Consider the following 16,975-nt stretch of genomic DNA (forward strand, 5'->3'; position numbering starts at 1 on the left):
CCATATAACCCTGTTTCATCAATCATAAAATGCAAGTCAACATCTATTTATTATATTTTTAAAATTTATCAATCACATTCATTATCACATCAATTTATAAAAATAATATAGTAAAATTTGTAATATATATATATATATATAATTATCCAAATAGCGTAAGGTAGAGAAAGAAAGAAAGAGTGTTACAAAGGATAAACTTTAAATACTCATTGTTTACTAATCACAAAAAAAAAAAAAAAAAAAAAAATTCATTTATTTACCATGTTCTTGTCATCCACCAATTACTTATAAAATTTAAAAATTGAGGTGTCTTCTTTTATTACACTTGGCGTTTTATTATTGCGCAGAAATTGCTCTCAATCGCAACCCCCTTTTTAAAAGGGAACAGGGGACGGCACCGTTTCAATCCTCGAAAGCGAGAAGAGAAGGTCTTGAGCTACGCGTGCGTGCGTGCGAACGAGAGAGAAAAACAGAGGTAAGAAAGAGACACAGAGACGAGAGGCGAGAGCTTGCCTTTGCACTGCGTTAGGGTTTCCAGAAAAGTAAGGTCAGTGAGCGCGTCTATTCATGAAAACGAAAACTAACAACTTTTTCTCTAATTTTGGTGTTTTTTACTTTGGGCTATTTTTGACTCAAAGATTATAAAAAAAACCCCCAAAAAAAGCTTAGCAAAAATGGTGAGTTTGATTTGGTATTTGACGTATGTGTGTTGTGAGAAAGAGGTGTGCTTATCATGTGCAGGGCTGAGCAGAGAAAGAGAAATAGAGTGTGAGAGATTTAGAGAGAGAGTGGTGAGGACTGAGGAGAGGAGGTTTCTTCTTTTTATTGTGTTAGGGTTTCTCGCTTCTCTTTACTTTCACCAATTCCTTCTCCATGGATCGAAAGCTCGTGGTTAGTTTTTACTATAATTTCTATGTTTTGGTTTATTTGCTTTTTCTTAATTCATTCAATTTTGCAGTTGTAGGAGGAAAAAAATTAATTTTTTTTTTGGTTATTAATTATGTGTGGTTATAAATTTTTGGATAATAGGTTCTGGGTATTCCATGGGATGTGGATACGGAGGGTTTGAGAGAATATATGAGCAAATTTGGGGATTTGGAGGATTGCATTGTCATGAAGGTTAGCTCAAGCTTTGATTTTTACTCTCACTGCTTGATCTTTTGATATTTTCTTTTACAAAAGCTTGGTCTGGAATTTTTTTTTTGGTTTTTTGAATGAGAAATGTTATTAACAAACAAACTCTACAGCACAATTACAACTTCAAAATGAAAAAAAGAAAAAGAACTAACACCGATATAAAGAATGGCTAAACAAATGTAATGAACCCAAACCTGAGTGCAACAAGTCAAGCTCAATCCAACTAAGAAGGACACTTGTGAAGAAGGTACACCGTGTGAATGAATTGATAAGATTACCAGAGTTCGACAAGCCAAGATTGCAAAGCTCAGTGGCATTACCTGCTCTTCTTTATGAGAAGAGCCAGAGTTTGAATCTCCCCTACCCCATTGTTGTAACTATTGGATTATCAAAAGCAAAGAGCAAGATGGAGCACAATAATAGTTTGTTGGCTAGTTACTAGTTGTTAGTTAGTTAAAGGGACAATCTTGAGCTTTTCTCGATACCTGCTTTGTAAGATCACTAGTATGAATACTATGAGCCATGTAACTATTTTTGTAATGATCATTGATGCAAATTCCTCTACTCTCTCTAGGTTCGGGTGACTACCTCGAACTAAGTCAAATTCCCCTAATTCTCCTCCCACTTTGCTTAGCCAAAATCACCAATTCACATTGCCATCCTTAAGACCCTAGCAAGTTTATTACAATATATATCTTACTTATAACAGAAAGAGAAACCCCCCATCTGCAGCAAATAGCCCTATTTAGGAGTGAATTGCAGTTGATCCTAGTTGCTTCCACGGTGTTTTTGACTTCCCATTTAACTAATAATCTGCAGAATCCTTTCCTCTGTTCTCTCTCCAGCATGAAGAAGAGCATATCTCTTTTGCCAAATTTTGATATATTGCCTCCCACAGAGCAAACCTGCAAAGCTTGGACTGTCAAACTTTTTCCCTTAGATTTTCCTTCCCCCAAACTGTTATATAGCATGCCAACAACTTAATGTTCTTGATAAAACAAGAATGCACAATAAAATTCCAGATTCTTTTAGCAAAAGGCCATTAAAATCAGTTGGTTCCTACTCTCAATTGTACTTCTGCATAGAGCTTGGTCTCGTTTATAGTTGGCTACTAGAGACAGAATGGTCCAATGGTGCAATAGCCCTATTGCACCATTCTGTCTCTAGTAGCCAATCTATTTGTAATGGCAAGACGACCAATAAAAGCATGTCTAGGAATAACTCCAAAGAACTGTAGCACCTTCCACCAACTCATATCTGGAAATCTGCATCTGATGCTATCCAAGTCTTTGTATTAAGCATATTTACTTGACTTAAATGGGATCCCAATAGCTCTATCTGCTTCCCCTACTATAATGGCTTGCTGTTGATAGAAACCAGCTCTTTTGACCTTGCTGGTTTCCACATCCAAACCACGTCATGACACACTGAATAACTTGGCGCCTATGCTGCTAGTTGTATCATATGCAATCCTAAATCCGTACTTCTGAAGCAAGAACTCCATCCGGGTGCCACTAGTCCTACCATAAAAAATTATTACAGCCATGGCCAAACCTCATCATGAAACACACCAGACAACCTAGCATCTATGCTACTAGCTGTATCGTACACAACCCCCCATACCTGAAGCAAAAGCTCTGTCTGGATGCCACTAGTTCTGCCATAAGAAAATATTACAACCATGGCCCACTTTAAACTTCAAATAGATCTTGTAATGTTTCTTAAATTCAAAATCTTCCTCCATCCCCATTTACCATCTTGAGGTGCCTTTACACCCTAGAAACTCATTTCTTTTTAAAGGGTTCAATTGAAGCCGGCCACCCATAAAGAACTTGTCTGAGCAAATAGGTTCTAGATATGCCTCATGATTGCATCATTGTTCCACTGTTCACTTCTTTTCAAACCCAGCCCTCCTATTTTTGGACAACACACCAGCTCCCATGCCACTTTAGTATGTTTGGCTGGATCATCATTGCCTTTCCAAAGGAAATTATTAAACTTTTGCTCAATAGTTGTAAGTTTTTAACCACCTTTAAAAGGCTGGACTAATACATCTGGAGGCCATACCAAAATGATTGAACCAACCTCAGTCTTCTAGCAAATGAGAGATGCTTAGATGGACTGAGTGTCTACTTGCCATCAATTTTTTCGTTTAGCCTTTTAGTTTATTTGCTTATGTACAAATTTTTTAAGCCTCGCTTTTTTAGGTACAACTATACTTAACCAACTTTCAGCAAACGCAATCAACAAAAAGCCAAATGAGCAAGTGCCAAAGGGACACCAATAACTTATTTTAGCTGTAATTCTATCAATAAGAGGTTTGCAGTAAGAAGCATTAGTCTTTGCAAATGTCGAGGGAACTCCTGAGTATCTCACTAGAAGTCTGCCCTCTTTGAAATTCAAAATAGCTAGCAGTTGTTTCTTCAAATCTGAGATTGCACGTAAGCTCAAAAAACTTTTTTTCAATGAGTTTGCAAACAATCCAGAGATATTTTTGAATTTATCCAACTCATCTTTAATGAACTTAATTGAGTCCAAATCAGCACCTGAGAAATCAATTAGATCATCAGCAAAGCTGAGGTAAGCTGTAAATTTAGAGAACTTAAGATGAAATTTGAATAACATAGGAGGCTGCACTTTCTGCTGCATTAATCTTGTGAATATCTCAATTGCTATCACAAACAAATAAGGAGACAAAACCTCCTTATCTCAATCCTCCACCAGTCTTAAAATGTCCCACCAAGCTGCCACTGAAAGTTTCCCTTATCTATTCAAGAATTACTCAGACCAAAAGTTGATGTATATGAAGGGTTTAGGGCCATAGTTTTGCTTAGCACCAATTGAGATTACAGCTGGTGCATGGTCTGAAACCCCTGGAGCTAAGAATTCAGCAGGAGATTGATTGAAAGCTGTTAGCCACTCTATATTCCCTAGCACTCTGTCCAACTTCTAGGCTACAAATTCACCACCATCTCCTTTGTTGCCCCATGCGAAGAAGTTACACACAAAACTGTGTTCCATCACCTTGTTATTGAATAAACACTTCCCAAATTCTGATTCATACTAGGATTAAGTCTCATTGCCAGATTTCTCCTCAATAATCTTGACCACATTAAAATCACCTGTGATCAACCATGGTTTAGCTTCAATCTGAACTTTAAAGGACTCCAGCTGGTCCATAGCTGTCTTCCTTGCACTTTATTGTTTGAAGCATGCATTAATGAACAAAAGCCATCTAAAAAACCCTTGCTTGTCTTCCACCTGATACTGAATTACCTGATCAAATTGATACAATGAGGACACTGTTGCTTCCTTAGCTAGGAAGCATGGACACAGCAAAATGGGCTGTACGTCTGTGTCGGACTTGGATACTCTTCGGACACAGCTGCATGTGTGTCCCAAATGTGTCCTGCCAAACAATAATAATTTTCTTTAATAAATGATGGTCCTATTAGTATTTGATGGGTTAAGATTTTTTTTTTTTGAAAAATTAATTGTATTCTAAACATTGTTTAATAGCCTTGGATTCACTTTATTATCCATTATTGCTCTTAAATTGATATATGTTTAACAATATATGAAAAATAAATGCTTAACAATATATAAAAAAAAATATATGTAATAATTAATTAAAGATGTATTCCCGTCATGTTGTATCCTAATTTCTCAGAAATTGTCATATCGTTGTGTTATACCTGTACCCGTATGCATGTCTATGCTTCCTAGTTCCAGAGTGTCCCAATGCACCCAAATCCTGCCTAAGCTCTGATGCAGGTAATTGCGTATAAACCCTCATCCAGATGCAATCACTTCCTTCACTCTTACTGCATTTGCTTCCTTACTTTCTGTCCAACCAGGCATGATTAATTTATTTTCCTTCTTCCCAAGTTTTCCATGACCTCTTTCTGCCTAAGCTTGGTCTTGATTTTCTCTTGGTGGATTTTTTTTATTGGCTAGTGCACAACCTTAGCTTAAGATGATTTCTTGTAGATACGGCTTTTAGAGTATATGGATTAGAGGAATCAATGGGATTTTTGGTTTTTCTAGTATTTTTTGCATTTCCTATGAACTTGCGTTGTCAAAGTTTAATACTTCTGTTTGTCTATTTCTTTGGATTGGACTTGCTTTATCAGTTACACCAGTTTGTGGTTTCATGCTTTCTCTTTGTGCTTAGTTTTTGTATGGATTAAATTTTGGCTGAAATTGGTTTCTGTATTGAAGAATTCATGCAAAAATAATTGTGTGAAATATTTAAATTTCATTTTCAGTGGAAAAGGCATTTTATTGATTTAAATATAAGGAATGGCATTGGGACCCTCAACTCTTTAACTCCACAAATTTAATTTCTCTCAAAATGGAAGTGACCAGTGAACATATTTAGTTATTTTTCTAGTAGTAGATGTTTAATTCGATACATCTTTTACTTCGTTGTACTTTCAATACAAAATCATACAAGAACAAATATTCATGGATTTAATTTGATATATATGATAGAGACATTTGACAACAACATCAAACAACATGTCTTAGCATTGTCCAGTACTTTAACACTTATTTCCACTGTTGAGTATCTTAGCTTACCACCTAACACGTGAAATGCCTGCTCATGCATGAAACCTTTATGTGGATTGAATAATTGTCAGAGAAAGTTGACTAAAATCATTTTTTTCCACACTAGATCAAATGTAAAAGGATGTTGTATGCTGCATCTCAATTACATTTGAAATATTACATGGTCATTAGTTAGGCTGTCATAAGAAGTGGTTTATGTGAAAGAGGTAGAGACTAGACCAGGATATGGTTGAGCCTTTGATTTAAAAAAATGGCTAGAATTGGACCTTTAGGAGGCTTCTTGATTGTCCTCAGGAAAATTTCTTATTCAAATTTAATTGTACTCTATTCCTCAGGGATGGGCAATTTGGAGATTGCAATTTCCATAAATTCTTTTATACATAAACTATTGTACAAAATTTTAATATTTGCTGCTTCTTTTTCTCCTATTATTTTGGAATTTATTTTAAAAAGTAATGCAATTCTATTTGTTTTTATGATTTAGGAGCGGTCAACGGGCCGGTCTCGTGGTTTTGGATATGTAACATTTGCATCGGATGAAGATGCGAAGGTCAGTCCAAATTTAGAATTGATTAGAATTCGTGTTATGTTCTTTACTTATCTTTATTTAGCAGGATATTTTTGATTGATTAGACAAATATTGAAGTTGTACAAATTTGAATATTTATTATGTCTATGATAATGTTTGATGTATGATGTCTTTCTGGCTACAGAATGCATTGTCAAGTGAGCACTTTCTTGGCAACAGAATTCTGGAAGTTAAAGTGGCTACCCCGAAGGTTGCATTACAGAATTTAAAATTAGTACATTTTATTTGTTGTTGCGATTTCCATTCTCTCACTTTTTCCTCATGAGATCCAATTGTAATTTTCTGCTGACAATTATATGTGATGGTTTCTTTTGGCAGGAGGAAATGAGAGCGCCGGCAAAGAAAGTTACCAGGATCTTTGTTGCCAGGATCCCACAATCTGTGACGGAAGCAACCTTCCGAAGGTAATGGAGTTGATTGCTAGATTATCAAGATACTTTATTTTGTCATACCTTTGCTAATTTTATAGCATGATTCAATGAAGTATGTTGAGGAAACATGTTGGTCTCTAACCCTTTTTTTTTTCTACCAGCCATTTTGAGAAATATGGTGAGATAACGGACTTGTACATGCCTAAGGTCTGCTCTGCTCTGCTCTCTCTCTCTCTCTCTCTCACACACACACACACACACACATACAAATTTATATTGCAATGATTGCTCTGGTTGTAATCAACAGGATGTAATTGATGTCTTTGTTCTGTAGGATCAAGGCTCAAAAATGCATCGTGGAATTGGGTTTATCACCTTTGAAAATGCAGGTCAGACCATCTTACTTAACTTGATGCCATACAGCTAGTTTTTGCATGACATTTGGTTCTTTGAACATCATAATCTTACCTTCCCGATAATTATTGTTCTACAAAAGAAGAGATGTTTTTGAATTTTTATCATTGGTCTGTGAGATATAAAGTTCAGTCTATATCCATATATGAAATCCTAGAAATGACTCCACACCCCCCCCCCTGCGGGGGCCCCCAGAAAAAGGGGAAATGGCGAATGTGAATGGATTTAAGGTATCTGCTTTTTAAGTGATTTCTATTGACAATCTTGATTTCTTAAATATTAAAATTTGACTATACTAGAAGGTATGAGCTTTAGCTCAAATGTCAGCTCCTCCCCTTCAAAGAACAAGGTGGAGGATGAGCTCATGGCCTTGTGGCTTTAAGACCCACTAGGTGTGTGCGTATAGCTCACCAATAAAAGAAAAACTACACTAGAACATGAGATAGCTTTTGTTACCCTGTTAGTATTCTCTTAAGAAAAAAAAAACCAAGAATATTTGCAAAATGACTGGCATTATCTGTTTCTCGTCTTCCAGAATCTGTGGACAGTTTGATGGCTGAAACTCATGAATTAGGAGGTTCAACTGTAGTTGTTGATCGAGCAACACCAAAGGCAAGTGACAGTATGACTAGTCTTTTTCTTTCTTAATTGCACCTTCTGCTTTTTTCCTGAAAGCAGAACATCCTATCTCTTTTAGCTTACAATTGAATTTTATTCGCAGTAAACTTGTGTTTCTAAATTAAGCTAATATAATTTTATATTCTCAGGAAGATGACTTCAGGCCAATAGGCAGAGTGGCGCAGGGTGGCTATGGTGCATACAATGCTTATATATCCGCAGCCACTAGATATGCAGCTCTTGGTGCACCTACTTTATATGATCATCCAGGCCCTGTTTATGGAAGTAAGTAACCTATGAATGTACATGTGTGAAATGTATACCAGTTATATTAATTGATGCAGTCAATTTTTCCTTATTATGTTGGACCAGGGGGTGAGCCCTCTCGAGGAATGGGCAAAAAGATTTTCGTTGGTAGGCTTCCTCAGGAGGCATCCGCTGATGATCTCCGTCAGTATTTCGGTAGATTTGGTCGTATATTAGATGTCTATGTTCCCAAGGTAAGATTGCTATTGCCTACATGTTATGAGTGAAAAATTGATTTAAGGTAACTGACGATCTTGTGAAATGCATATAAATATAGGACCCTAAGAGAACTGGACACCGGGGTTTTGGTTTTGTAACTTTTGCTGAAGAAGGTGTAGCAGATCGTGTATCTCGAAGGGCTCATGAAATTTGTGGACATCAGGTATGAAATCGAATTCTTTTAGTCATATTGCAACCATTTTCCATCCTTAAGCAGTTGTAGAATGTCGCGGTTTTGACTTTTCAACTTGCTCGGCAGGTTGCAATAGATTCAGCCACACCTCTTGATGACGCTGGTCCCAGTGGAAATTTTATGATGAATGGTGCTGAATCCTTTGGAGGCTATGGCGGTCCCATGCGCACTTATGGCAGGATGTATGGAAGCCTGGATTTCGATGACGTGAGTGTATGTATATTGATCTCTTAATGTAGCAATAATTGCAAAATATTCCAGATCTAGTAGTTGACTTCTGTTGATACTTTTGTAATCTTTGGAACCAGGCAATTTTTTCTGTGAAGAAAAGTAGGTTTTCTTCATTTAATGCTTAGTTCTTAATGTATTCTGCAATTAATAAATGAACAGTTCTTAGGCATGTCTGTTATTGTTACTATTTTTTTGGTACTTAGTAATGTCGTATATGATGCCATCTTTGTTTTGCAGTGGGGCTATGGAATTGGCAGTGCCAGACCATCAAGAGCAGATTGGAGGTATAGGCCATACTAAAGAGTTTGGCCAGGAGAACTTGCACATTGCTTCTCTTAAAAATGCATTGCATTTTGTGTTAAATTGTATGACTTAAATATACTATTAGGATGTTCATTTTCAAAGTCAGACCTAATGGGCTATATATAGACTCATGTTTATGCACCCATCTCAATGCATTTATATATGTAATGTGCTGGGGAACATAGGTTGGAACCTGCCCCTATGTTTTGAAAAATTGTCCGAATTAATAAAACTAAAGTGTTAAGTGATCCGTTGTGTCTGGTTCACCTATCTGCAGTACCCGCGGTTGGCTATTTGCCTGTCACGTTTAGTAACTAATTATTGTGTTTTCCAAACTCCAATGTTGCTCTGTAAATAATTAGGAGGTGATTGGTCTGTTCTGTTGGTTGTGTCAGTGTTCTCGGTTTGGTCTGTGGTCTGAATTGTTCCATTATCTAACAAGGGTGGAGCCCAAGCAGAGCCGGTGTGGCCTGCAGGGATGAGCAGAGTTTCCAGCACAAAATCAGCCGCATGTAGTGTATTCATGTCTCATTCCTGAGAACAACACCCAGTGCCATAATTGACAGAACCATCATTTATATCGAGCTTGTTAGCATCCACAGCAGTGGAGCTAAAAATTTAGCTTTTTAGCTCCACCAAAAGTTACTATATCTATTATACCTATACATATGCTGCAGCAATGGATCTATTTTAGCTTTCAATACAATAAAATAATATAAACATCACAATAAAATAATATATCTACTACAATAAAATAATATTAAACTATAATAAAATAATATATTCACTACACTCATACATCATAGCCACACACAACCACAACCACCGCCGCCGCCACCACCGCCACCACCACCACCACAGCCCACAACAAAAGAAAAATCACAGCTCCACACACACAACCACAACCACCACCACCACCACCACCACAGCTCACAACAAAAGAAAAAAAAAATTAACCAAGTCCACACATCACAGCCCCACACACACAACCACAACCACAACAACCACCACCACCACCACCCAACAAAAGAAAAAAAAATCAACCAACCACCTACCACACCACAGCCCACACCAGGAAAAAAAAAAAAAACAAAAAGTGCTGATCGGCGTGGGACGGGATGGTGTGGGACGGCAACGGCGTGGACGACGACGGCCTGGGACGGGATGGCGTGGGACGGCGTGGGCTGAGGCATGGGCTGGGACGGCGTGGGCTGGGACGGCGACGGCGTGGACTGGGAGATGAGAGCTTGAAGAGAGAGATGAGAGAAATGAGAGCTGTGAGAGAGATGAGAGCTGATGAGAGAGACGGTGAGATTATTTTAATAGAGGATTGAATAAAAAATTAAATTTTTTTTTTTAGATGTGTGCTACAGTGCACATCTATTTATAGATGTGCACTGTAGCAATTCATCTATAATATTTACCTATAGCACCACTGCTGTATGCATTTTTTTGTGTTTTTGGAGCTAAAATTTAGCATTATAGTATTATAGCTACACTGCTGTGGATGCTCTTACATGTTGCAGCCTGTGGCCTGGGTGTGGGGTTCCACCCCCCATCCCCATGTGATAGGGTTGTTAAATGTAACGATCACATAAATTCCTAGTGACATAATGACTGTCATTCGTGGCAAGTGGCAAATATCACATGCTTTATCGGTTTTCTTTTCACTCATAGCTATATCACGTGTACCTTCTAAAGCGTTATTTCCTGAAAAGCCAGCTGATCACATTCTTCATAATGCAACATTTTAACATTGCTAGCCTTCTGCTTTTGCTGGTGTCATCTACTTACACCCTTTGCCAATATGCCTTTTTCTATGGCCAATTTGGATGGATGGATGGATAGAGGAGTAGAGTAGAGCTGACCGGAATTTACGACCAACTCTAATAACCCTCCCTCTTTCTCCATCCAAAATAGCCACTACGGAAAACGGTGCATTATCTTTTATTTATTTTTATAATAAAAATGTTATGTATTCAAAAGTCATGAAACTGCGGTCGTATTCTCAACATTCTTTAGGGGTGTAGATGGACTCATTTCATTTGGACATTCCCTCCCTTCCTATCCCCATTTGGGGACCTTGTTCAACCTCACACCTTTATCAGGCTTAACAGAACCTTGGAATCAAAGAACAACTTTTACTTTTATGTTATTCCGGAATACATTATTTGCTTTAACCATATGAGGCATATGACTCGCTCGTAATGCTTGCCTATTGCGGCAAGAAATCATATCCCCATCTGCCTAGATTCATCAAATTATCAATTATGTTAATGAATTCGTCCTCATTGCGAAATACCATCACCCTCTACGCAGATTCAACGGTTGCTTTACTGGACACCTCCCCAACAATCTTTTGTCAAACTTAACACTGATGGTAGTATGTCATTGGTAATCCCGGATTAGCCAGAGTTAGGGATTGCCATTGGACTCAACTATTTTGTAACTATTATAACTAAATAAAGAGATCCCCTTTTTAGTTATAAAAATAAAATAAAAAGCATTCCTACTACCATGGGATGCATCACACGCATAATTTTTATTTTATTTTATTTTATATTTTTATCTTAATGTCTGTGAAGTTGACAAGTTGTGAATGATAAAATTTACAACAATGTCATTAATGTGTCCATATAAAAGCAATAACTACATTTCACCCTAGTAGATTGTGAAAAAAAAAAATTATGAAATAGATGGTGTCCACAACATTACTCATACACAAAAGGATGATTACTAAACCATGTAAAAGAAAATTTGTATTCACACTAAACTATAATGTCTCAAGTATCCAAGAATACTCTCATGGTCTGATGCACAAAATTTTAATCATTAAACACATCATGCATCCGTATAATGCAACATATGGGACTTCTTAACAAAACATATTAGAGAGCACAATAGCTAGAAGAGCTTCTATACCAGTCACCGATGACATTAATGTGGAGAATCATTGCTTTTGAATTGAAAAGAAACTGCGGTCATTCTTCTCATCATATTACTGCAGCAATTTGGCCTTTTATCTTAGACTACTCTTAACATCCAAATTTGGCTGGTCAACGCAGTTCCTCTCACCTAGAGAGAATGTAGAATCCAATCAACACTCTGCAACAAAAAAAGAATAATGTTAAGAACACAAAATTTTCGCAACTTATTAAGGTGGCAAGTTAGAGCAACATTCATATAAGCTCATCACTGGTACAATTTTTATTACATAACCAATCACTACAAGCTACACCAACAGTCAGTGATTTTTTTTTTTTTGTCCCTAGATTTTTTGAAACAAAAAAGTGTGGAGTAGCCATGAACAAACTCTGAAGTTTGAAGTCAGAAATTCCATTTACCTGGTGCAAAACATATATGAGGATTTAGGACGCATAGGAGGTAAAACAACCGCTTAAGGAACCCATCTGCACATACTTTTTGAAAGAAAAAATCTTGTGATTAGTCTTGGGGACTTCATCGACTGAAACTGTGCTTCTCATTTTTTGGGCTTTCATCTGTGCAACTCTCAGCTTGTTTAATATCTTATCCATTGATGATGATTTCTTCTTTTCTAATTTCATCTGAACCAAACTCTAGTTAGCATAGGACACATAATAACAGGATCTCAATAAACCAAGACTAGAAAGAATCGTACATTTTTCAAAACAGAACTTGTTGAACTTTTTACTTGTTCTCGAAAAGAATTTGGAAAAGGATGAGAGAGTGAGCTTAAAAATGAATTCTTTAAAGTATCTTAGTATTTCTGCTGTTTCCAATAGCAAAATGTAGTTGAATTGGTGTATAAAATATAATGCTGAAAATGAATCAACCTCAAGTTTTCGTATTGCTGCTTCAGCTTTGGCCTTCTGCAAGTTTTCCCATGCAGTGATCTTGGCTTCCTCTCTTTGCAACCTGCAAGCCAATCCAGAACAATGATCTCTAATACTAGAGTTGATGTCGTACAATGAGTGCTCTTACCAACGTTAATGCAGCACAATATTTTCCAAGGATTTTTGAGGGAAAATAAACAAAAACATGAAATAAGTTGCTTGAAATCATCATCAAACACAATAGAAAATCTAGAAATTAGCACCAAGCCATTATAGAAAAATTTTAATAGAAATTTTATTTATCAATTATAAACTCCACATTAGAGTACAATAGGCACGCCCATATGGACGTATTAAGACAGATAAAAACCCAATTGCTAAAATAGCCTTCACTCTACAAAAATTAAATTAAATACCAATAATTTAATTAGCTAATATGTTGGGGAGATCGCAAGTTGGAAAGATTTCAATTGAGGGCTTAATACCTAATATAGCATATAAGGACTTCATTTACCCCAAAAGATTAAGCCAATGAGTTTAAACTCAATTATATTATATTAACCCTTCACTCTTGTTACTACTTATTAGTATGTCATATGAGATTTCAAAACTTAACTGATCACACCACTCACATTTGAGACTTCAGTAAACCGGTTGACCATAAAATGTTGGTCCAATAGATTCCAAGCATTGAGATTTTCGAAGAGAGAGAGGGGTACAAAGATTTGGCAAATTCTTAGTAGCAGCAAGTGCAGGCACTTGATTGGAAAAGACTTTGCCATTTGTTACCAAACAGAAAGGGTGACCCCTTCCGTGTGCTTGGAAAACCAGTTGTTTCTGGTCTAAACTTTTGAAATCAGCACTCAAGGAAGGAACATAGTTCAATCATTTTTCAGTTGTAAGGACAAATTCAATTTAACTCCTTATAAGTTATAAGTCCCAACTGAAGCAATGAAGAGAACAAGCAGTCTGAAAGATTGGTTTTTCTTCATAAATTTAACCCAACAACAGAAGGATTATGTTCAACCGAAGCAATGGGTGCAAGATAGGATTTAAAGAAAACATACTTTGAAATGTTCATTTCTGACTCTGCAATATTCCAAGATGAAGCTTGAGCTTCCTCAGCATTTTTATTCAGGTCTTCAACGTGTGGCAACCCTTTCTTATTCACATTACTAGTACGTCTTTTAGACCACCTAATAACAGTAGCTCGTTTGTCAACCTCCACATCCCTGATTTCTAATTTAGCAGAATAGTCACTTTCTGTTTCCACAATATCAGATGGCAAAGGTTGATGAGTCGGAGAAAACGGAGACTTCCCTCTTGGAGATGAGTGGAAGCCACACTCAGGGCTCATTTGGGTTGCCATATCTCTTCGTGAAACAGAACCAGAATCCATGATTTCCTCAGTTTCATCAAGTTTCTCATCTGTACATATGATCCAACAGAGACAATCTAACATGTAAAGAATTGAAGTAAATTAAAAATGCATCATTCAGCAGTGGAATCAATATTACTCCTTTATTTGAGTTCATTTATTTGTTGTTCTCAAGATTGTAGAATGTTATTACCTTAACCTCATGTAACTAAATTATGACATCAATTTGCAAACGGCTCCCTAGTTCCTTTTGGGAGAAATAGTATCTCATGCATCCGGCAAACGTAACATCCCTCTTACAGTATGAGGACCCAACAACTGTTGAATCCATAGCATGTGGATCCTATATCTATGGGCCACAAGAAGGATGTTTTGTATAAACGATGCATAACATAATTATTCCTTCGAGGAAGATTCCAATATTATGTACAATATTTTTCATGATGATATCCTCCATGAAGAATATAGGGAAACAGAACAATTTTATCCCAAACCTTTACTAATTAAGTGGGATTCCTAGATCAATCCCCTAAAATTACAGCCTAAATCTACGAATTTGTCTAATAGATGACCCTGTCAAGTTGATTTGGATAGCTAGGGGAAAATTTGTAATGATAAGACGATGATGGGAAAATAAGAACTTTTCCTTCATGTTGTGTGAGGCCAAATACAATACTGGCTGACAGGTATCTGACTCTGACAAATAATTTTGTCCATAAAGCATCCCACGCACTGGATCACATGCATTGCCCCCAGCACACGACACTCAATTTCTGTTCTGACACCTATAGCTGCTGTTTAAGTATTCACAGCGGCTTCCACAACTGTTTGAAAAAAAAAAAAATTTAACATCCTAGCCTAATTTTTCAGAACAAATTTCACATATGTCAAAGTTGTTACTGATTCTCACGCGCGCCCACTAAACATCACTTTATCGTTAACCATTTACTATTAGCCATCTCAACAATTGTGAAAAATTTTGTGACTCTAGAGTTATTGAATATTGATGCAGGTTCAATTCATTATCTAAAATGTGCCTGTAAAAAAGAAGAGGAACATCATACCTTGAGAGCTAGACAACGAAGGCTCACTCAACAACTCCAACCATCCAGGCAAACTAGGAGATTGTTGTACCCAATTAGTATTTTCAGAATGCATTAAATAAGGTTGTTCTCCATTAGAATTACCATAATGAACAACAACGCTATCAGCAGCCAATACTCCAGCTGATAGCGGAGAACCCACCATCCTATTCCTCACACTGCCACCTTCAAATCCCTGCATTGCTGGTGAATAATTGGAGTAGTAAACAACCCCTGGAGGCGTCACAATTGGACCACTCTTGGACTTAGGCCTTTTATGAGTCTGAGAACTTGAATGTTTAACCATACCATTTCCTGAAACAGGGCTACAAATCCACCTCTCAGCATCTTCCCACTTTGAAGGCAGAGTCTTTCCACTATTAAATGGCAACAAAAAAGAAGCACTACTCGAATTCCTTCGGCTTCTATTACTTGACAGTGGTACACGTTCTGAGCTCCAACCCTTTTGGCTCCCAACACTCTTATCCCGGTAACTAGGAGCTCCCGGGCTTGGCAGTGTTCCCAAATTGTGGGAAGTAACTGAAACTTTCTTCATGGTTTTCTGTCCAAACCAAGCACTGGATGTTTAGCTAAAGCTTTGGACTCACCAAATAGTGAAGCGGGTCTTTTCCTTTTAGCTCAACTTACTCTTACTGCAAAAGAAAAAACGCATTGGATAACAAGATGGTTGAAACTGCAAACTGGGCTCAGTTTTATATGCATTTGTCTCTAATACAGCTGTAGCTTTGACATAACACTTTTTGGCCTTAGTTTTGTAGGGGAAGCAATCCTAGTGTACGTAGATTTGATTGGATTTGAACCACACCATCACTGTTGAAAGTCCCAAAGTTGTACACCGCCAGATTTTGGATCAAAACATCAAATCAGAGAATCAAACGCAACGAAGTGGACGAAGTTTACATAGAAAATTGTAATAGATTGGAAAACGTAGTTCATACAAATTATGGGCGAAAATGGGCAATTAAATTTTTTTTTTTCTAACTATCTAGTTAGTTGTTAAGGTTTTGAAATTATATTTTTTACTAGTATTTCGACTTTAAGAGACTCAATTTAGAGGCTATAAATCGAGTTTTTGAGGGTCACGTGGCGTCACACATGAAAATCAAGTATCTGAGACTCGATTTATAAACCCATATATATATTGAAACAACTCCAGCGAAAAAGAAATCATAGCAGAAGAAAAAAAAAACCCGAAGAAGAAGGAATGAACCTAGGCCGGCGCGACCTAGGCCAGAACCCAGGCTGCGCGCGGCCTGAGCTCGTGAGGCCTGGCCTCGCGGGTCGCGCGAGCTCAGGCCGTGCATGGCCTGGGTTCTAGCTTGGGTTGCGTTGGGGCCTCGCGAGGCCTGGCCGCGCGGCCTTAGCTCGCGCGACCCAGCCGCCGCGCGGCCAGGCCTCACGAGGCCCCGGTGCGACCCAGGCTAGAGCCCAGGCCGCGCACGGCCTAAGCTTGCGTGACCCAGTCGCCGCGCGGCCAGGCCTCGTGAGACCCAGCTCGCGCGGCGCCTGGGTCGCGCGAGCTCAGGCCGCATGGCCTGGGTCTTTCAACTGATTTGATCTGACTTTTTCTCTCTCTCTGATCTCTGATCTGGTCTTTCTCTCTCTCTGATCTGATCTGATCCGGTGAGGTGAGGCCGTGCATGAGACTTCAAATTTTTAAAAATTTTTTTGCTTTGGAAATCGAGTCTCTAAGACTCGATTTCCACGTAGTCGCCACGTGGAAAAA

At 37.7% G+C, this 16,975-nt stretch overlaps 2 protein-coding genes across 3 annotated transcripts; one reads left to right on the plus strand and one right to left on the minus strand.

The window, feature by feature from the left end:
- The first annotated feature begins 390 nt into the window (after window positions 1-390).
- LOC112035746 (uncharacterized) lies at window positions 391-9,201 on the plus strand. Of its 2 annotated transcripts, none has more exons than XM_065777966.1 (14): window positions 391-547; window positions 742-891; window positions 1,030-1,119; window positions 6,194-6,259; window positions 6,423-6,488; window positions 6,617-6,702; window positions 6,831-6,876; window positions 7,004-7,058; window positions 7,619-7,699; window positions 7,855-7,986; window positions 8,074-8,201; window positions 8,285-8,389; window positions 8,486-8,626; window positions 8,888-9,201. In XM_065777966.1, the coding sequence occupies exons 2-14, from the start codon at window positions 874-876 to the stop codon at window positions 8,948-8,950; spliced, it is 1,077 nt and encodes a 358-aa protein (XP_065634038.1). In that variant the 5' UTR covers window positions 391-547; window positions 742-873; the 3' UTR covers window positions 8,951-9,201. The 2 variants fall into 2 exon arrangements, with proteins under 2 accessions (XP_065634038.1, XP_065634037.1); XM_065777965.1 differs by having other exon boundaries at window positions 392-547; window positions 8,486-8,632.
- Window positions 9,202-11,683: 2,482 nt separating this feature from the next.
- Window positions 11,684-16,110, minus strand: LOC112035751 (uncharacterized). The gene is made up of 5 exons (XM_024068584.2): window positions 15,211-16,110; window positions 13,836-14,196; window positions 12,769-12,850; window positions 12,298-12,519; window positions 11,684-12,058 (listed from the first exon to the last, which is right to left on the minus strand). The coding sequence occupies exons 1-4, from the start codon at window positions 15,782-15,784 to the stop codon at window positions 12,322-12,324; spliced, it is 1,215 nt and encodes a 404-aa protein (XP_023924352.1). The 5' UTR covers window positions 15,785-16,110; the 3' UTR covers window positions 11,684-12,058; window positions 12,298-12,321.
- Between the last annotated feature and the right edge of the window lie 865 nt (window positions 16,111-16,975).

Source organism: Quercus suber, unplaced genomic scaffold, assembly GCF_002906115.3.
Source record: "Quercus suber isolate HL8 unplaced genomic scaffold, Cork oak 2.0 scaffold_170, whole genome shotgun sequence".
NCBI classification, from domain to species: Eukaryota; Viridiplantae; Streptophyta; class Magnoliopsida; order Fagales; family Fagaceae; genus Quercus; species Quercus suber.

Excerpts from the sequence above, each read along its gene's own strand:
- LOC112035746 (XM_065777965.1), top strand. Across the intron at positions 6,260-6,422 it reads CATCGGATGAAGATGCGAAG|AATGCATTGTCAAGTGAGCA; the intron begins GTCAGTCCAAAT and ends TTCTGGCTACAG. Across the intron at positions 6,877-7,003 it reads CGGACTTGTACATGCCTAAG|GATCAAGGCTCAAAAATGCA; the intron begins GTCTGCTCTGCT and ends TTTGTTCTGTAG.
- LOC112035751 (XM_024068584.2), bottom strand. The coding sequence starts at position 15,784 with ATGAAGAAAGTTTCAGTTACTTCCCACAATTTGGGAACACTGCCAAGC. Across the intron at positions 14,197-15,210 it reads TTCGTTGTCTAGCTCTCAAG|ATGAGAAACTTGATGAAACT; the intron begins GTATGATGTTCC and ends TCATATGTACAG. Across the intron at positions 12,851-13,835 it reads TCAGAAATGAACATTTCAAA|GTTGCAAAGAGAGGAAGCCA; the intron begins GTATGTTTTCTT and ends ATTGGCTTGCAG.